The 21,406-nt window shown below is 37.0% G+C and overlaps 1 protein-coding gene across 3 annotated transcripts in view; it reads left to right on the top strand.

Annotated features, from left to right (window-relative positions):
- Positions 1-20,605, top strand: part of LMBRD2 (LMBR1 domain containing 2) — a 52,980-nt gene extending 32,375 nt beyond the window's left edge. The window contains exons 14-18 of one of the 3 annotated variants that reach the window (XM_029218096.1): positions 2,484-2,587; positions 3,807-3,853; positions 12,271-12,376; positions 16,751-16,877; positions 17,809-20,605. In XM_029218096.1, coding sequence (XP_029073929.1) covers positions 2,484-2,587; positions 3,807-3,853; positions 12,271-12,376; positions 16,751-16,877; positions 17,809-17,869 — 445 coding nt within the window. In that variant the 3' untranslated portion in view covers positions 17,870-20,605. Of the gene's footprint in view, positions 1-2,483; positions 2,588-3,806; positions 3,854-12,270; positions 12,377-16,747; positions 16,878-17,808 lie in introns of all 3 variants that reach the window. The other 2 variants (XM_029218097.1, XM_029218094.1) reach the window with 2 other exon arrangements.
- The last annotated feature ends 801 nt before the right edge of the window (positions 20,606-21,406 follow it).

Raw genomic sequence — 21,406 nt, 5'->3', positions numbered from 1 at the left:
CACAATCATTTTTGGGTTTCTAGATATTTCAGATCATAGCCAGAACAGAGGGTCAGGTGAGGAACAGTTGAAATCAGACAGTACGTGTAAGGCAGGAAAGTACATGGGCTGCTCTTTTTATAGGATCAGAAAAAGTGGTAGAACCTTGGCAGAGATCAGACTCAAAAGGAGTTAAAAGACAAGTGTGCTTGGCTTCTAGCCCCCTGTCTTCCCTACTTCCACGTGTTAGGTGCCCACATCCTGTACTCTGCCTACCCTCTTCACTGCTTAAGTGCTCCATGACACACCAAAAATGCCACTTAAAAAAAAAATTTTATTGATAATAAGTTTCATCCAACCACTTTTCATTTAAATCTTTCAGTACCATTATATAGTTATTGTTAATAATGTACATTATTGTACTGATATTCTAACACTAGGATATTGAGTAAACAGAAAAGTTTTGTTTGAAATAAATTCTCTATTGAATTTTGTAAAACATATATATTTTACCTTCTCATAAGTAAAGGAACTAAAGGATTATAATTTAAAATAAAACGGTTAATTTGAACTGACAAAAAAATCTAATATTTTCAATTTTTTTCCATAAGGTAGAAAAGACAGAGGTTTATACTATGAAAATGATGTATTAAAGGAAGAGACCAATCATCCTTTGGATATCCAAAATTAAATTTTTATTATATGCTTATTCATTTTAACAGTTTATAAACTACAAATGGAACATTAAGAGCTTGTGATGTATAAATCATATCTTCTCATGTTAGTATTTATGTTGGTAAGATTAGCATCTCTTCTTATCTTATTAGATTGTTATACTGATCGAGGGATAGATGGGTGGGATAATGCCTTGTCAACTATAAAATCTTAAACAAATGTAAGGAACTATGTCTAAAAGGAAAATTGTTGAACTTAAAAATAATTCCTTAAAAGTGTTGTTTTAGAGTTAATTAAGATAAATTTTGAGTGCCCGTTTGTCTTTAAGAAAAAAAATGGTCATATTCCTCGATTTTCAAATTATAAAAATACTCTGTTATAGGAGTATATGAAGCAATGCCTTGCTGACATTTCAACGGTAACTTGACTTTATAGGTCAATTTTCTTTTGAAATGCTGCTATAATTAGTCTAATTCCCATATTCCTAGCACACAGCCATACCCAGAGCTAATATTCAGACTTAACTGCCTAGAGAATATAAAGCTGTTTCCTGACACTTTAGACAAAGCTAAGACCTTCCCAGAGACAATGATCTCATCCTGGAGTATAGTATTCCCACAAGAACATGAAGATGTAAGGGAATATTTAAAGTCACGGAATTAGCATGACCATCTACCTGAAACCCTAGTTTTACTTACCGTTAAGTCATACAGAGCATTCCTTATATATTAAAACAGGCAGATAATTTATGAATTAGCCAGATTTTTACACATCACTAATGTAAAATGGGAGATCTTCACTTTTTTTAAATTGCTCCGCTGTTTTCTCTTCCTCCTAACATACACACACACGTACTTCTTCTCCCTTTCTCCATGTATGGTGTTGAGGGCATATGTGAGGGCATTAGCCTGCTGTGCCCCCCTTTGCCTGGCAAAGCAATAAAGCTATTCTCTACCTCAAAAGAAAAAAAAGGAAATCAATGAAAACGTTTGAGAACTAAGGTAATAAAAAGAGCTTGGTCTTTGTTTTGTCTTGGATTTAAATCCTCAGGCCTAAAATTTATTAGTTGATCTTCAGCAAGGTTTTTAACCCCTTGTACCTCTGTTTCCTTATCTGTAAAGTGTTATTTATCTCTTAGAATTATAATAAGAATGAAATAAGAATATCTGTAAATTGTCTGATGCATAATAGGAGTTTAACAAATATTAATCCTTCCTTCCTTGCGTGCCATATTTTCAGAGTATTTCTGTCCTGTACAACAGTGAGGTTTAAAGTAAATAGTAAATAAGATATAAAATGATAACCCCCAGATAAGCTATAGTAATGAATTCTGAGTTTCTAGTAACACCTATTTAAATAGAATTGAGTAGTTCTCAGGATAAAAAAAACATGAAAATCAATTTGCATAACTAAGACTTTCTAAGCCAGAATATTCTGCACTTGTAAATACTGGTTGTGTATGTGTATTTTCAGTATTAATATTGCTGTTTGAATATAAGAAAAGAATAAATTGCTTTTGTATTATAGCCATTGTTTAGCATCCTGCTATAGTAATCTTCTGAAGGTATGCTAATGGCCTAACTTAATTTGTGTCTGTAAGAAATATGGCTTTGGTGCATACCCTAGTCAGTGGAGTACTGGGCATATAAGCTTCTAAGAAAGGGAAATAAGTACTTCTTAAAGACAAATGTAGCTCTAGGTAACTTGACATGATAACTAGTAATAAACCATAGGCTTCTGTGGGGTGCAGATACTAAAGAACAATTAACTTATCTAAACGTTTACAGTGTGAAATAATGCTTATCTTTTTGAAAATCGATTTTTATTAGCTTGGGAACTCGTTGTTTGAATCTACTTGGTTTCCAGCAGTTCATGGGAGATAATGATATGACATCAGACTTAGTTGATGAAGGAAAAGAATTAATCAGACGAGGTAAGATTTGTCTTTTAAAATGAATGAAGGGAAAGTGCTAAGACTGAGAATACAAAATTAATGTTTGTATGATTTGAAATTTTTAATCTATCTTAAGAAATTACAAATTAATATGTTTTAGCTAAAATTCTACAGAAAACTTTCATAGCAAAAATAATTCAAAAACATAAATGATTGTTTCATCTGTCTTTAAGAAATTCTGCAGAGGATTTAATAATTAATATGTCTGCAACTAAATAACGCCCTTGTTTGGTGTTGGAGTCATTTTCCTGTTTGCTTTGAAATAGATTTGCCAAGTTAAATACAGTTAGAAAACTCATTAATTTAAAGAATCATCATTAAAAACAAGGTAAAGAATCATCATTAGTTTAATGCTGCATAGGAAATCATTCAAGCCAAGGCTGGTTTTTAGAATGTGGTAATCATTAACAACCTGTTAGAATACATGGCACTCTGTTAGAATCTAATCTCAAAACTGAGTGTATCAAATTTCCTGATGTTCAAATGATGGTAGAATAAGGGGAAAAAGAAAAACAAAACTTGAGTTTTGGGACATGGGTTCTTAGACATTCTCCCTACTTGGGTCTGGGGTTTTTGTGTGATCTTATTTAAATGTAAGCCAAAATGTACTGTGGCTCTAAAATAGGCCAGCGTAGCCTTCACATGCTCTCATAGGAAGGTGGTATCTAGTTAATGTAATAGTTCTGCTGCTTTTTGCATTAATTAGACTTCATCTGGAGTATCATATCCAGTCCTGGGTAATATTTTCAAGAGTAAGACTGATAAGTCAGAAGGAATCTAGGACAGCCAGAATGAGTCTGTAGGGCATATCTTATGGAAAAGAACCACTGAGTATATAGCCAGAAGAGAGTAATGGAAAAGACTCTTATGCAGAAAGAAGTATGAACTTAATTTAGAAGACAAGACATAAAGAAAAAGAGAAGTTGCAGAGAAACAAGTTTCAAGTCACCATGGGGAAGAAGTTCTTCCCCACTAAAGCTATTTAGGCAGAGCCTAAAGGGCCATCTCCAACAAGAGTAGAGAAAGTATTCTCTGTGGAGTTAGGTGAACTCTCGGGTTCTTTCCAACAATAACCTATTACCTTTGACTTTGTAGTAATTTAAAGGAAATTGGTCATAGCCTGATACCTTTACTTCAGTTACTCTACATCTAATTAAACCATGTTATACCAAATTTGAGACCACTTTTCTGTCTCTAGAGAAGAGAAAAAGGCAACGGCAAGAAGAAGGTGAAAGTCGACGAAGAGTAAGTACCGTACTTATTAAATTTCTGTAACCTAAAGATTAATGTGAAATATCATAAGAATCTTATTGATTTAGAATAATTGGCTAAAAACAGTGGGAAAAAGACACAGGATATACTTTTACAGAAAAGCAGTTTTAATAGTTTCAGATGTACATGTAGGTATCCTGTCAGACCTGTTCTAAAAAGTCATTAGTAATAAATTACTTCATGTCCAACATCTAGCAGTTTCTTGCCTAGAGTAGGTGCTTAGTAAATATTTATTGGATAAGTGAATAAATTCATGCAATCTTGCTATTAAAGTGATTTTGATTGCTTGAAAATTATGCTTTTTTTGTAATATGACATTAATTTTATTCCTCTTTAATTTTTCCTTAGTCCTTCGTTTCCTGAGGCAAACTAACTTCCTAGAGAATTGAAAAGGCAAAAACTGAGAAAAATCTAGTCACAGTTACCACAGGTTTTCAACATCTGAGTGTGTCCATTACCAGAGAAGTGAAGACTCAGGAGACATGATAGTTGTCTTCGTGTATTTTAGTGTATGTTATGTAAAGGGAGACTTGGTCTTTATTTCAGAAGGCATAACTAGAACAAAAGAGCAGAAGTGACTGGAAATAGAGTTCACCTTTTTGTGAAAACTTCCACAGTTTACCAAAATTGCAGTGAGATCATCACACATAGAAATTTCCATGTCTTCTAGTAAGAGGGCCAAATGGTATCTGGCATGGTTATTTTAAAATGAAACCCTGCACTGCATGGGAGGCTTAATTAGGACCTCTAAAGTTCCTTTCAATTCTACGAATTTAATGAGTGGAATCCCAGTTAATAAGGTTTTAGTGCAGTTAAGACACAATGCCACATGAGTCATTACCTAATTATGTTTGTATACAACTCTAATTTTACTATTAGAAATGACTTTTCAGGTCTCTATGATTTGTACTTTATTTGGGTGAGAGAAAATTTTATTAACATCTCATCAATTACTATGAGTTATCATAACTCTTACATGGTCAAGGTAACCTTATTGTAGTTGTAAAATTATTTGGATATTTCAGATAGAATTCAATAACTTAAAAGAATCATAGCAAAAATGTCTATAAATACCTTCATTCAAGTTAAGTTTGGCAACTATTAAAAGCATTTAGAGATAAGAAAAGTAGTTATCTATACTTTCCTTTTTTTTTTTTACATCTTTATTGGATTATAATTGCTTTACAATGGTGTGTTAGTTTCTGCTTTATAACAAAGTGAATCAGTTATACATATACATATGTTCCCATATCTCTTCCCTCTTGCGTCTCCCTCCCTCCCACCCTCCCTATCCCACCCCTCCAGGCAGTCACAAAGCACCCAGCTGATCTCCCTGTGCTATGCGGCTGCTTCCCACTTGCTAGCTATTTTACGTTTGGTAGTGTATATATGTCCATGCCACTCTCTCACTTTGTCACAGCTTACCCTTCCCCCTCCCCATATCCTCAAGTCCATTCTCTAGTAGGTCTGTGTCTTTATTCCTGTCTTACCCCTAGGTTCTTCATGACATTTTTTTTCCTTAGATTCAATATATATGTGTTAGCATACAGTATTTGTCTTGCTCTTTCTGACTTACTTCACTCTGTATGACAGACTCTAGGTCCATCCACCTCATTACAAATAGCTCAATTTCATTTCTTTTTATGGCTGAGTAATATTCCATTGTATATATGTGCCACATCTTCTTTATCCATTCATCCGATGATGGACACTTAGGTTGCTTCCATCTCCTGGCTATTGTAAATAGAGCTGCAATGAACATTTTGGTACATGACTTTTTGAATTATGGTTTTCTCAGGGTATATGCCCAGTAGTGGGATTGCTGGGTCATATGGTAGTTCTATGTGTAGTTTTTTAAGGAACCTCCATACTGTTCTCCATAGTGGCTGTACCAATTCACATTCCCACCAGCAGTGCAAGAGTGTTCCCTTTTCTCCACACTCTCTCCAGCATTTATTGTTTCTAGATTTTTTGATGATGGCCATTCTGACTGGTGTGAAATGATATCTCATTATAGTTTTGATTTGCATTTCTCTAATGATTAATGATGTTGAGCATTCTTTCATGTGTTTGTTGGCAGTCTGTATATCTTCTTTGGAGAAATGTCTATTTAGGTCTTCTGCCCATTTTTGGATTGGGTTGTTTGTTTTTTTGTTATTGAGCTGCATGAGCTGCTTGTAAATTTTGGAGATTAATCCTTTGTCAGTTGCTTCATTTGCAAATATTTTCTCCCATTCTGAGGGTTGTCTTTTGGTCTTGTTTGTGGTTTCCTTTGCCGTGCAAAAGCTTTGCAGTTTCATTAGGTCCCATTTGTTTATTTTTGTTTTTATTTCCATTTCTCTAGGAGGTGGGTCAAAAAGGATCTTGCTGTGATTTATGTCATAGAGTGTTCTGCCTATGTTTTCCTCTAAGATTTTGATAGTTTCTGGCCTTACATTTAGGTCTTTAATCCATTTTGAGCTTATTTTTGTGTATGGTGTTAGGGAGTGATCTAATCTCCTACTTTTACATGTACCTGTCCAGTTTTCCCAGCACCACTTATTGAAGAAGCTGTCCTTTCTCCACTGTACATTCCTGCCTCCTTTATCAAAGATAAGGTGACCATATGTGCGTGGGTTTATCTCTGGGATTTCTATCCTGTTTCATTGATCTATATTTCTGTTTTTGTGCCAGTACCATACTGTCTTGACTACTGTAGTATAGTCTGAAGTCAGGGAGCCTGATTCCTCCAGCCCCGTTTTTCGTTCTCAAGATTGCTTTGGCTATTCAGGGTCTTTTGTGTTTCCATACAAATTGTGAAATTTTTTGTTCTAGTTCTGTGAAAAATGCCAGTGGTAGTGTGATAGGGATTGCATTGAATCTGTAGATTGCGTTGGGTAGTAGAGTCATCTTCACAATGTTGATTCTTCCAATCCAAGAACATGGTATATCTCTCCATCTATTTGTATCATCTTTAATTTCTTTCATCAGTGTCTTATAATTTTCTGCATACAGGTCTTTTGTCTCTTTAGGTAGGTTTATTCCTAGATATTTTATTCTTTTCGTTGCAATGGTAAATGGGAGTGTTTTCTTGATTTCACTTTCAGATTTTTCATCATTAGTGTATAGGAATGCCAGAGATTTCTGTGCATTAATTTTGTATCTTGCTACTTTACCAAATTCATTGATTAGCTCTAGTAGTTTTCTGGTAGCATCTTTAGGATTCTCTATGTATAGTATTATGTCATCTGCAAACAGTGACAGCTTTACTTCTTCTCTTCCGATTTGGATTCCTTTTATTTCCTTTTCTTCTCTGCTTGCTGTGGCTAGGACTTCCAAAACTATGTTGAATAAGAGTGGTGAGAGTGGGCAACCTTGTTTTGTTCCTGATCTTAGTGGAAATGCTTTCAGTTTTTTACCATTGAGGACGATGTTGGCTGTGGGATTGTCATATATCGCCTTTATTATGTTGAGGAAACTTCCCTCTATGCCTACTTTCTGGAGGGTTTTTATCATAAATGGGTGTTGAATTTTGTCGAAAGCTTTCTCTGCATCTATTGAGATGACCATATGGTTTTTCTCCTTCAATTTGTTTATATGGTGTATCACTTTGATTGATTTGCGTATATTGAAGAATCCTTGCATTCCTGGAATAAACCCCACTTGATCATGGTGTGTGATCCTTTCAATGTGCTGTTGTATTCTGTTTGCTAGTATTTTGTTGAGGATTTTTGCATCTATGTTCATCAGTGATATTGGCCTGTAGTTTTCTTTCTTTGTGACATCCTTGTCTGGTTTTGGTATCAGGGTGATGGTGGCCGCGTAGAATGAGTTTGGCACTGTTCCTCCCTCTGCTATATTTTGGAAGAATTTGAGAAGGATAGGTGTTAGCTCTTTTCTAAATGTTTGATAGAATTCGCCTGGGAAGCCATCTGGTCCTAGGGTTTTGTTCGTTGGAAGATTTTTAATCACAGTTTCAATTTCAGTGCTTCTGATTGGTCTGTTCATATTATCTATTTCTTCCTTATTCAGTCTTGGCACGTTGTGCATTTCTAAGAATTTGTCCATTTCTTCCAAGTTGTCCATTTTATTGGCATATAGTTGCTCGTAGTAATCTCTCATGATCTTTTGTATTTCTGCAGTGTCAGTTGTTACTTCTCCTTTTTCATTTCTAATTCTATTGATTTGAGTCTTCTCCCTTTTTTTCTTGATGAGTCTGGCTAATGGTTTATCAATTTTGTTTATCTTCTCACAGAACCAGCTTTTAGTTTTATTAATCTTTGCTATCCTTTCCTTCATTTCTTTTTCATTTATTTCTGATCTGATGTTTATGATTTCTTTCCTTCTGCTAACTTTGGGGTTTTTTTGTTCTTCTTTCTCTAATTGCTTTAGGTGCAAGGTTAGGTTGTTTATTCGAGATGTTTCCTGTTTCTTAAGGTAGGATTGTAATGCTATAAACTTCCCTCTTAGAACTGCTTTTGCTGCATCCCATAGGTTTTGGGTCATCGTGTCTCCATTGTCATTTGTTTCTGGGTGTTTTTTGATTTCCTCTTTGATTTCTTCAGTGATCACTTCGTTATTAAGTAGTGTATTGTTTAGCCTCCATGTGTTTGTATTTTTTACAGATCTTTTCCTGTAATTGATATCTAGTCTCATAGCATTGTGGTCAGAAAAGATACTTGATACAATTTCAATTTTCTTAAATTTACCAAGGCTTGATTTGTGACCCAAGATATGATCTATCCTGGAGAATGTTCCATGAGCACTTGAGAAAAATGTGTATTCTGTTGTTTTTGGATGGAATGTCCTATAAATATCAATTACGTCCATCTTGTTTAATGTATCATTTAAAGCTTGTGTTTCCTTATTTATTTTCATTTTGGATGATCTGTCCATGGGTGAAAGTGGGGTGTTAAAGTCCCCTACTATGAATGTGTTACTGTCGATTTCCCCTATTATGGCTGTTAGTATTTGCCTTATGTATTGAGGTGCTCCTATGTTAGGTGCATAAATACTTACAATTGTTATATCTTCTTGGATCGATCCCTTGATCATTATGTAGTGTCCTTCTTTGTCTCTTCTAATAGTCTTTATTTTAAAGTCTATTTTGTCTGATATGAGTATTGCTACTCCAGCTTTCTTTTGGTTTCCATTTGCATGGAATATCTTTTTCCATCCCCTCACTTTTAGTCTGCATGTGTCTCTAGGTCTGAAGTGGGTCTCTTGTAGACAGCATATATATGGGTCTTGTTTTTGTATCCATTCAGCCAGTCTGTGTCTTTTGGTGGGTGCATTTAATCCATTTACATTTAAGGTAATTATCGATCTGTATGTTCCTATTCCCATTTTCTTAATTGTTTTGGGTTTATTATTGTAGGTCTTTTCCTTCTCTTGTGTTTCTTGCCTAGAGAAGGTCCTTTAGCCTTTGTTGTAAAGCTGGTTTGGTGGTGCTGAATTCTCTCAGCTTTTGCTTGTCTGTAAAGGTTTTAATTTCTCCATCAAATCTGAATGAGATCCTTGCTGGGTAGAGTAATCTTGGTTGTAGGTTTTTCTCCTTCATCACTTTAAATATGTCCTGCCAGTCCCTTTTGGCTTGCAGTTTCTGCTGAAAGATCAGCTGTTAACCTTATGAGGATTCCCTTGTGTGTTATTTGTTGTTTTTCCCTTGCTGCTTTTAATATGCTTTCTTTGTATTTAACTTTTGACAATTTGATTAATATGTGTCTTGGCGTGTTTCTCCTTGGATTTACGCTGTATGGGACTCTCTGTGCTTCCTGGACTTGATTAACTATTTCCTTTCCCATATTAGGGAAGTTTTCAACTATAATCTCTTCAAATATTTTCTCAGTCCCTTTCTTTTTCTCTTCTTCTTCTGGAACCCCTATGATTCGAATGTTGGTGCATTTAATGTTGTCCCAGAGGTCTCTGAGACTGTCCTCAGTTCATTCTTTTTTCTTTATTCTGCTCTGCAGTAGTTATTTCCACTATTTTCTCTTCCAGGTCACTTATCCGTTCTTCTGCCTCAGTTATTCTGCTATTGATCCCATCTAGAGTATTTTTAATTTCATTTATTGTGTTGTTCATCGTTGCTTGTTTCATCTTTAGTTCTTCTAGGTCCTTGTTAAATGTTTGTTGCATTTTCTCTTCTATTTTCAAGATTTTGGATCATCTTTACTATCATTATTCTGAATTCTTTTTCAGGTAGACTGCCTATTTCCTCTTCATTCGTTAGGTCTGGTGCATTTTTATCTTGCTCCTTCACCTGCTGTGTGTTTTTCTGTCTTCTCATTCTGCTTATCTTACTGTGTTTGGGGTCTCCTTTTTGCAGGCTGCAGGTTCGTAGTTACTGTTGTTTTTGGTGTCTGTCCCCAGTGGCTAAGGTTGGTTCAGTGGGTTGTGTAGGCTTCCTGGTGGAGGGGACTAGTGCGTGTGTTCTGGTGGATGAGGCTGTATCTTGTCTTTCTGGTGGGCAGGTCCACGTCTGGTGGTGTGTGTTGGGGTGTCTGGACTTATGATTTTAGGCAGCCTCTCTGCTAATGGGTGGGTTTGTGTTCCTGTCTTGCTAGTTGTTTGGCATAGGATGTCCAGCACTGTAGCTTGCTGGTCGTTGAGTGAAGCTGGGTGTTGGTTTTGAGATGGAGATCTCTCGGAGATTTTCGCTGTTTGATATTACATGGAGCTGGGAGGTCTCTTGTGGACCAGTGTCCTGAAGTTGGCTCTCCCACCGCAGAGGCACAGCACTGACACCTGGCTGCAGCACCAAGAGCCTTTATCCACACGGCTCAGAATAAAAGGGAGAAAAAGTAGAAAGAAAGAAAGAAAGAAAGAGGATAAAAGAAAATAAAGTAAGGTAAAATAAAATAAAGTTATGAAAATAAAAAAATTTTTAAGAAAAACAATTTTTTTAAAGTAAAAAAAAAACGGACGTATAGAACCCTAGGACAAGTGGTGAAAGCAAAGCTATACAGACAAAATCTCACACGGAAGCATACACATACACACAAAAAGAGGAAAAGGGGAAAAAAATAAATCTTGCTCTCAAAGTCCACCTCCTCAATTTGGGATGATTTGTTGTCTATTCAGGTATTCCACAGATGCAGGGTACATCAGGTTGATTGTGGAGATTTAATCCGCTGCTCCTGAGGCTGCTGGCCTTTTTTCATCTTTGTTCTCTCCCGGGGTTCAGTTTTGGATTTGGCCCCGCCTCTGCGTGTAGGTAGCTGGAGGGCGTCTGTTCTTCGCTCAGACAGGATGGGGTTAAAGGAGCCGCTGACTCGGGGGCTCTGGCTCACTCAGGCCGGAGGGGAGGGTGGGGTACGGAGTGCGGGTCGAGCCTGCGGCGGCAGAGGCCAGCGTGACGTTGCACCAGCCTGAGGCGCGCCGTGCGTTCTTCCGGGGAAGTTGTCCCTGGATCCCGGGACCCTGGCAGTGGCGGCCTGCACAGGCTCCCCGAAAGGGGGATGTGGAGAGTGACCTGTGCTCGCACACAGGCTTCTTGGTGGCGGCAGCGCAGCCTTAGCGTCTCACGCCCGTCTCTGGGGTCCGCGCTTTTTGCCGCGGCTCGTGCCCGTCTGTGGAGCTCCTTTAAGCAGCGCTCTTAATCCCCTCGCCTCGCGCACCAGGAAACAAAGAGGGAAGAAAAAGTCTCTTGCCTCTTCGGCAGGTCCAGACTTTTCCCCGGACTCCCTCCCGGCTAGCTGTGGCGCACTAACCCGCTGCAGGCTGTGTTCACGCCGCCAACCCCAGTCCTCTCCCAGCGCTCCGACCAAAGCCCGAGCCTCAGCTCCCAGCCCCGCCCGCCCCGGCGGGTGAGCAGACAAGCTCAGGCTGGTGAGTGCCGGTCGGCACCGATCCTCTGTGCGGGAATCTCTCAGCTTTGCCCTCTGCACCCCTGTTGCTGTGCTGTCCTCCGCGGCCCTGAAGCTCCCTGCCTCCACCACACACAGTCTCCGCCCGTGAAGGGGCTTCCTAGTGTGTGGAAACTTTTCCTCCTTCACAGCTCCCTCCCACTGGTGCAGGTCCCGTCCCTATTCTTTTGTCTCTGTTTATTCTTTTTTCTTTTGCCCTACCCAGGTAGCTGGGGAGTTTCTTGCCTTTTGGGAGGTCTGAGGTCTTCTGCCAGCATTCAGTAGGTGTTCTGTAGGAGTTGTTCCACATGTAGATGTATTTCTGATGTATCTGTGGGGAGGAAGGTGATCTCTGCATCTTACTCTTCCGCCATCTTCCCCCTCTCTCCCTATCTATGATTTCTAAAGGCACTGTGCTAATTATAGTGATTATCTGATGAATTCCTTATGAAAAAGAATTAGATTATATTACTCTGCATATGTAATCTAAATCTGTTATCACTGATGAATTATTTTCTGACTGTATGTTCTTGTGTTATATAATCGTTTGTTTTTCTTTCCTAGGAATGGAAAGAACGTTATGGACACAGTAGAGAAGATTCCACTAGAAACAGAAATGTTCATATTGACCCAAAAGAATCAAACTTCTCAGATATTAGTACCAACCGATGTAAGTAGTTTATTGTCTAGTTTTCTAAGAAATTTTTTTCTTATGCTTGCTTGCATAGAGACTGAGGATTAGTTACCCATCCAGAAATGCCTTTAGAGAACTATAAATGTGGTTCTGCAGTGACTTTACTTTTTTCATCCCTCAGTGTATGAGAGGAAGGAGAAACTCAAATACACATTCTGGTAGGAGAAGGAGACATCTGGGACATCAAGTGATTAGTTGTAATTACACTACCTAAATAATAGTACTTATCCCAGGCACATTGTAGGCAGGTACTGATTTCTGTTTACCTAGATGTTTTTCAGGCTGTTCAGTCATTTTTATAATAAGTTACTGATTGACCCATATATATCAGGTACTTTCCCAGGAATACAGGAAGACAAAGAAGATAACTTCCATCCTTGGTTTGCCTATAATTTAGTGAGGGACTGATATCAGGCAGAAGACATTGGTCAGTCGGTTGGGTTAGGAAACCTCCCCACATCCTTGACCCTGCCATCTGCTTCTGGGAATGCGAATTCCCAGGATCCAGCACTGAGTAGAAGGCAGAGGTTGTTTGTCTTTGGGGGAGATGCAGGGATGCTGAGAGAGTGTAAGGGTGCATGCCTGATGCTGAGAGAACTCAGCTCAGAGGACGGAAAAGAATTCTCTATTGGGAACAGATTTCTGTTATAAAGAAGTACTGTTTAGGAATAAGTAGTACTTAGCCAGGTGAAGGGGTTTTAGGCAGAAGGAAGAATGAGTGACATGAGAGAACCTTTGGGGAAATGTAGGCCTTTCTCTATGACTAGAGCCTAAAGTATGAAAAGCCTGATGAGAGGCGAGGCTGCAGAGATAGTTGGGAAACAGGTATTATCATGCTTAGAAGTTTAGATTTTATGCCAAAGATAAGATTTCAATATGGAAAGAAGCATGCTCAGATTTTTGGTTTAGGAAGATGAATTTGACATCTGTATAAAGCATGATTTCCAGGGAAGTGAGACAGAAACCAGTTTAGCGTCTGTTTTAGTAATGCAGTCAAAAAATGATGAGGGCTCCCTCTGCATTCATTCTTGTTTCCCTCTCAAATCTATTCATTCACCCAAGGGAAACTAGAATGCTCTTCTATACCAATAAATCTGATCATATCACTTCTCTGCTTAAAACTGTACAGTGACTTTCCATTCTTACAGAAAGCCCTTCTGCGTGTGAGGCTGGATCTTTCCCCATGCTCCCCCGGCCCTCTCTGCTCCAAGCACACCTTGCCTTCTGCTCCCTCAAGCAAACAGCATTCCTTCTCCTGTGCTGTTTCTCTGCCTGAAATGCTCTTCCTGCCCTTCTTCACCGCATTAGCTCCTGGTCACCTTGCAGATCTCACCCCCAGAGCTTCCTCAGAAAACCTTCCCCAGACCTCTCTGACTAGGCCAGATCACCATCGTGGTTACTAACAGGTGACACTCAAACACACATCAGAGTTACCATTTTACATTTGTGTCGTTATTTGATCATGGTTCATCTCCCTCACTAGATTGTTAAGTTCCGTAAGAACAGGGACCATACCTGGTTTTGCTCACCGTGGTATCACTAGAGCCCAGCCCAAAGCCTGGCATACGGTACCTGCTCAGTGGAGACTTGTAGAATTGAACAAAGACAACCATATCTGTAGTATATTCTATTTTATGAAAGTATATCCTCAGTCACCCTGGTTTACAGTTTTCACAGATATCCACTAGTTGTTTGTTTTTTTTGTTGAAGTATGGTTGATTTACAAGGTTGTAATTTCTGCTGTACAGCAAAGTGATCCAGCTATACATATATGTATATACATTCTTTTTTATATTCTTTTCCATTATGGTTTATCACAGCATATTGAATGTAGTTCCCTGTGCTACACAGTAGGACCTTGTTGTTTATCCATTCTATATATAATAGTTTGCATCTGCTAACCCCAAACTCCCAACCCATCCCTCCCTCCCTGCCTCGGCAACCACAAGTCTGTTCTTTACAGATCTCCACTCTTTTTTTTTTTTTTTTTTTACATCTTTATTGGAGTATAATTGCTTTACAATGGTGTGTTGGTTTCTGCTCCATAACAAAAGCGAATCAGCCATACATGTACACATGTTCCCATGTCTCTTCCCTCTTGCGTCTCCCTCCCTCCCGCCCTCCCTGTCCCACCCCTCCAGGCGGTCGCGGGGCACCGAGCTGATCTCCCTGTGCTGTGCGGCTGCTTCCCACTAGCTGTCTACCTTGCGTTTGGTGGTGTGTATATGTCCATGCCTCTCTCTCGCTTTGTCACAGCTTACCCTTCCCCCTCCCCATATCCTCAGGTCCTTTCTCTAGTGGGTCTGTGTCTTTGTTCCTGTCTTGCCCCTAGGTTCTTCATGACATTTTTTTTTCTTAAATTCCATATATATGTGTTGGCATGCAGTGTTTGTCTTTCTCTTTCTGGCTTGCTTCACTCTGTATGACAGACTCTGGGTCTGTCCACCTCATTGCAAATAGCTCAATTTCGTTTCTTTTTATGGCTGAGTGATATTCCATTGTATATATGTGCCACATCTTCTTTATCCATTCATCCGATGATGGACACTTAGGTTGTTTCCATCTCTGGGCTATTGTAAATAGAGCTGCAATGCTACACTGCAGACTACAAAACAAATATACAAAGGAAGAAAGATCTCAACAGAGTGATAATTATGTGAATTAGGTGTCACTGTAAGTGTCCATCATCGGATGAATGGATAAAGAAGATGTGGCACATATATACAATGGAATATCGCTCAGCCATGAAAGGAAACGAAATTGAGCTGTTTGTAGTGAGGTGGATAGACCTGGAGTCTGTCATGCAGAGTGAAGTAGGTCAGAGGGAGAGAGACAGATACCGTGTGCTGACACGTGTATGTGGAATTTGGGAAAGAAAAGATGTCATGAAGAACCTAGGGGTAGAGCAGGAATAAAGACACAGACTTACTGGAGAATGGACTTGAGGATATGGGGAGGGGGAGGGGTGGGCTGTGACAAAGCGGGAGAGGGGCATGGACATATGTGCACTACCAAGCGTGGGGTGGATGGCTGGTGGGGGGCGGCCGCATGGCACGGGGAGATCAGCTCGGTGCTTTGTGACCGCCTGGAGGGGTGGGATGGGGGGGTGGGAGGTAGGGAGATGCAAGCGGGAGGAGATATGGGAACATGTGTGTATATATAACTGATTCATTTTGTTGTGAAGCAGAAACTAAAAAAAAAAAAAAATGATGAGGGCATGAAATAAGCACCCTTGAGATGACCCTGGAGATAAAGAAGAAAGGATGTGTTTGGATGAGATTTAGTGTAGAAGAAATAGGAGAAAACTAAAGTTTCAGTTAAAGCTAGAAAATAGAGGGAGGATTCTACAAAGAGATTTGGAAGTTTATCATGGATTTGGAGTTAACAGAATGCAGAGATCTGGGAGTATGGAGAATGGTTAAGAGAAGAGGAAACACAAAGCCTTAGGATGATGAGTTAGAAACTGGCATGTGGTAGGCAACCAATATTTGCTGAATGAATGAGAGAAACGGTAAAGGGCAGAGTCCAAGATGACAAAAATATGAGAGAATTGGCTTGCCTTAAATTTTCAAAAAGTCCTATATTATAGATTTTTGAAGCTGTTGAGCTGCTCAAAATAACATTGTGAAAATTTAGGTTGTTTATGAAGTAAACCCCATTCACGTAGAGAAGGGATTAGTTCTCTAGATCTGTGCTGACCAGGATGGTAACCATTAGCCACATATGGCTGTTGAGCATTTGCAGTGTAGCTGGTGCCCCATATTGAAATGATAATATTTTGTATATACTGAGGTAAATTAAATATATTAAGATTAATTTCACCTATTTCTTTTTACTTTTTTAATGTATCTACTAGTAAAAAGTAAATACGGGGCTTGGAATTTATTTCTGTTGGACATTACTGCCCTAAACTATTGCTTCATGGGAAAAAGACTCAGACCTTATTTGAAGAGTTTGAGTTGATTACACCTTAAAATCCTAGCCGAGAAGTGAGATGTAGCACCCCCTGTATTCAGTGTGCAACCAGCTGAAGCTTAATTTGATTATGAACAATTTCACTGTTATGATACCATAGTTAAATACTAATTCTGATTCATATTGAGTCTTTGCACTATAGCTGCTTCTGAGCTTAGACTACATACAAGGGAGAACTTTTCCTTGTTATTTTCTATCATACTATCAATCATTTTAATCTAATTTTAAGATAACTACATAGTTATCTTTTCTTAATATTGTCTTTACAATCAAAATTCACATCCTTTATAAACTTGACTTTTCTCTCCGTGAGTCCATAGACTGTGACCCATATAGACAATAGAAAGTGGACATTTTTTTCTTCTTTTGCAGCAGCATCCAAATATACCAGGGCTAATAATAGGACTGAAAGGGACCGAATAGAACTCCTCCAAGATGCAGAACCTTTGGATTTTAATGCAGAAACATTCACTGATGATCCTCTTGAATCTGAATCAGGAAGGTAAGTTCCAGCTTATCATTTTGGCTCCAGCATTCCTCTGAAATTTTAATAACATTCTGACTTGACGAGATAAACATAAGGAAAGTATTCATCTTTACTACTAATAAAAAGCATATTAAGCAACCTTTGAAACCTTTTAACACCTTCTAATGCTTTTGTATTTAAAAAATTATAGCATCTAGTGGTGGTGATTGAAATTAGTATCTTCGCAAACTACTACTAGTATGATAAATAACAAAAAAGAATTGAAATCATTTGGTAGAATCTTAACAATTTATATGCCTATTTCTGACAATCCCGTTTATGAAATGTATCGTATTTTGCAATAGTTTACATAGGTGTAACTGGGTGGCACACTATTCTAAGCACTTTAACAACAGTAATTGTATTTTATGGTTGTAAGTCCAATTGAATTTGCATCCAGAGAGGCTCAGTAACTTACCCAGGATCACACGGCTTGTAAATGACAAAGTCAGGCATTTAAACCCCAGGACTCTGGCTACAGAGTCTGTGCTTTTAGCTACTATACTATGTAGAAATAATTAAACAAAAGCAAATCATCATATGCATGAAGATATTTGCTATAGTATTGCCTATAAATAGCAAAAAGAATATTCTATTTATATTCAACAATCTAGTTATTAAATCTGTTAAGTTCCATGATGTATTTTACATCTCCCCACTCCTTTCTTTTTACATCTCTCACCCCGCCATATGTGTCATATGTCATAGGCTCTAAAACCGTCATTGGTTGATTTATAATTAGGTAAATCCCTTTGGGATAACATTCTTGGCAAAGTCCCTGATTTCAGCTACTGAATAGATTTTACAGTTCTTACAAATTATGTTGCCACTTCCTTTTAATGTGTCCTTGTTTTTCTCTCCTTCTTTATTTTTGATGCCTTGGATCATTTCTTTATCCACCTTTCAGGTATCAGCCTGGTGGACGATACCTCTCAATGTCTCGCAGCCGAATATTTGATGATGTTTAAAATCTGTAAGAATATATGGAATAACTAACCAAGATCAACACATAAGTTCAGTCTTTATGAACATCTGTATGCCCTAGAATTTACACTGAACTCTTAGTGAAAAGTGTCAGGATAAAAAAGGCACTAAAAATTAATGGGATCTTAGTAATAATAGTTTATTGTTCATTGAATAGAGTATCATCTTTTCTAATAAGGTTTGTTACATACCATTCTTGAAGTGTCTGCCTTAGAAGTACAGTTACAGTGGAAGGATTTAATTCATGATTAAGATCAGTATATGTTGAAAACATGTAGTTCAGTTTGTTTCAGATAAATTTTTTTCAGGAAAGTTGTTTCAAAGGTCCAAGGAAGCCATAGTTATAACTGAATAATATTATACAGTTTTATTATTGTGACTTACATATTTTCTGTTTCTAAAGAGTATGTTGACCCTTTATTTCTCAAAGAGATGGACACCTCAATAACAACCATATTTACAAAACCCATGTCTTAAAACATGGCTTACTTACCAGACATAACTGAATGTAGAAAGCTTTTTTTCAATACTGTATGCAAATTAGTTAGGTTTTTGCATGTATAATTAAGATTATCCTTCAACTGATAGTGTTTGTATCTTCAGCATGTGTACTATAATCAGGTGGTGTATTCTTTCAGTCTTTGGTGGTAACTGGAAATTGTCTTATGCTTTTGGTATTGTTTTGTAAAATTTTCATTTCAGGGAGAGGTGTTCACCTTTGTCATTTAGCATATTGATTTGAGTTGATTATTCCATTCAAGGAGAATCGTAATTATTAATGGTAAATAGTGGGGGGTTTTAATAACCAAAGAGTCCCACAAAATTCTCTGCTTTTGAAAGGTGCCTGTTTATTCCTTTTGTAAAACAATATCTGGTTATTCAAAGGTAAAAAGTCAATCCATTTACTGTTATTACTAACAGTTAAATTATGATTTATAGAAAACAGAAAACTAGTTGAGAATGGAGATGTGTAGTAACTTGTTGGTTAAACATGTTATTATTTAAAATTGAATTTTTTAAACTTTGTGTTTAAGCCAAAGTTAGGTATTATATTTTAAATCCTCAGTGTTTTATTTCACAGTGACTATAGTTGAGCACAACATGTTTGCAGAGAGTTATGTCCCTGAAATATTTGCAACTCTGAGAATCCATACCTTGGATTCACCCCAGTGGTGACTGTACTTGAGCTTGCCCATGGCTGTCTTAGTTTAACACCTATTATCCCGCGTAACTTTTAGTAGTGACCCAGTTTGAAGATGAATTATATAGTCAAATTTGATTATATGTTTCTTGAGGGTAGTTTTTCCCTGAATCATATTTAAATGTTTTATTTTCCTCTTTTCGTAATGTTATCATTTAAATTTTTTAAAAGCCACAGTTTTACGCAGATACTGAGAAGAATAGTGTGTCATCCTAATTATCTGATTTTCTTAAATTTTTATGAACTTTGAGATTAGATCCCTTTTAAAATATCAATGGATAGATTTTACTCTCAATCGAAGATTATATAGACTGCTTATTTAAGAACACACACACACAGCCTTTTATTGTGAAGCATGGTTAGAGAGCAGTAGGCCAGGAGCAGAGATAATTTAACACTGTTTGAAATTTCATGATTGACCATTGAAACCTTGGGCAAATCATGTAACCATTCAGTGCCTCAATTTCTTCATTTTCAAAATGAAGAGGACTCTTGCTATTTACCTACTGATCTACCTCACAAAGCTATTGTGAGGGTATTGAGTTGATGTTTATATGGTGGCGTTTAAAAAGACAGAATAAGTTGTTAGCTGTGCTGGTTTTGTTATTTGAAAATAGTGGATGGGAAAAGGATCACCCCAGGAAGGGGTCCAGTTTCTTATTATTACAGAGAAGCTTACAAGTTCCCAGAGCAAAAGCTCTTTTGGGAATAATTAATCAAAATCCTTTGAAAATAATATTGTTTTATTATTCAGTCTTTGGGTTTATTTTGGAATATTTTCCTTAATTATAATGTTGTTTCTCATCAGGTTTTATCATGAAACTCAGATGCTATTGTAGAAATAGAAGCAGAAAAAGAGAAGAAATGATCCAGTTACTTTTATAACTTATAATACCCTAAGATATATTGATAGAAATAAGTAAAGGAATGTACTACTTTATTGTTAAATTTTTTATGATTATAATAACTTTTGAGTTATTTCCAAAATAATTTTTGGTTGTTTAAGTGATCCAGAGTATTCAACTTTTTAAGCAGAATTTATCTTACAGGATTTCAAATATGATCATATAGGAAGGTTACCTAGCTAGGTAAATTTGTGTTTAGAAGGTAATGATTTAACCCCTGAGGACTAAGAGTTCATTGCTGGGGAAATGAGTTATTGTTCATTAAGCCACCTTGTAAAAAACTGTAATAAGAACAAAAGTTTTCTGTTTTGAGAAGCTTATTAAAATATAATGATATCTACTGCAAAACGTTACTACTAAATTCATAACACTACATGCAAAGTACATTTCTTGAAGAATTACTTCTGGCAATTACCTTTTGAGGTGTTTCTTACATAATAATAGATATCTGGTTAAATTTTCTAAATTATTTTTCTAAATAATGTTAGGTAAGGATATTCTAAGCCAGTAGTTCAAAATAACCATTGCAGAAAATAACAATTAATAATATATTAATTTCATGAATCTATAAGTTGCTAATTAACTTTTGTTACTACATCAATAATTTCTTATTATCAATAGAGCACTTTTGTAAAAATCATTATTAAAATAAACCTAATTATTAGAATTTGTTCTCTTACCAAATGAACGCAGGGGCTTTGGAATAATTTCATCACGCAAGAGGCCCTCATTTCACAAGAGTGGTAAGGGCTAAATCAGAACATTCAAGGGTTTTTCATTTATAAAGAATAGATCAGAGAGTTTGACAATCGAAACTTTCTTTAAAAAAATGCTGCCAGTTGATTTGGTTTTGGACACTACTATTTGATTAGATTATCAGTTCTTAAATTTATGCTGGTTGTGTGCCCAAATGAAATTAAATGTGGATAGGAAAGTCAGTGTGAGTGTTTTTTAAGTATATTTTAGAATATCAATGAAGGGATTCATTGATGTACAATAGCAAACCTCATTTTTTTATACCTTTAGTAGATTTAGAGAATGTTCTTGATTTTTGTGTTGATTACTATTTTAAAGGAAAAATAAACTCTCCATAATTATAATTCACACTGTTCAGTAATGTGAGTTTTATACTTGTGATTTGTGTGGGCAATGCCTGAAAAATCACAGGGATAAATATGTTTGCACTAAGAGGCAAAACATGTCCCTGAAAAATCTTAACATACTTGAATCTCCAAAATACAATGAATTGTATTGTATTAAATTCTAAATGTTGAGAAGTAAATGAATTTAGAGTTTTATCTTTCATTTCTTTTCTTCCTTCTTCCCTTCATTCCTTTTATACCTTCCTTCCTATCTGAAGCCTCTCTGTATAGTATGACTTCTAATGTGCTGACAGATTTTTTTTCCGTTTGTTC

The sequence above is a fragment of the Monodon monoceros genome, unplaced genomic scaffold (genome assembly GCF_005190385.1).
Source record: "Monodon monoceros isolate NGI ecotype Baffin Bay Population unplaced genomic scaffold, NGI_Narwhal_1 Super_Scaffold_12, whole genome shotgun sequence".
Taxonomy (NCBI): domain Eukaryota; kingdom Metazoa; phylum Chordata; class Mammalia; order Artiodactyla; family Monodontidae; genus Monodon; species Monodon monoceros.
The sequence above is the reverse complement of the archived record's forward strand: the minus strand, read 5'-3'. Positions and strand labels throughout refer to the sequence as shown.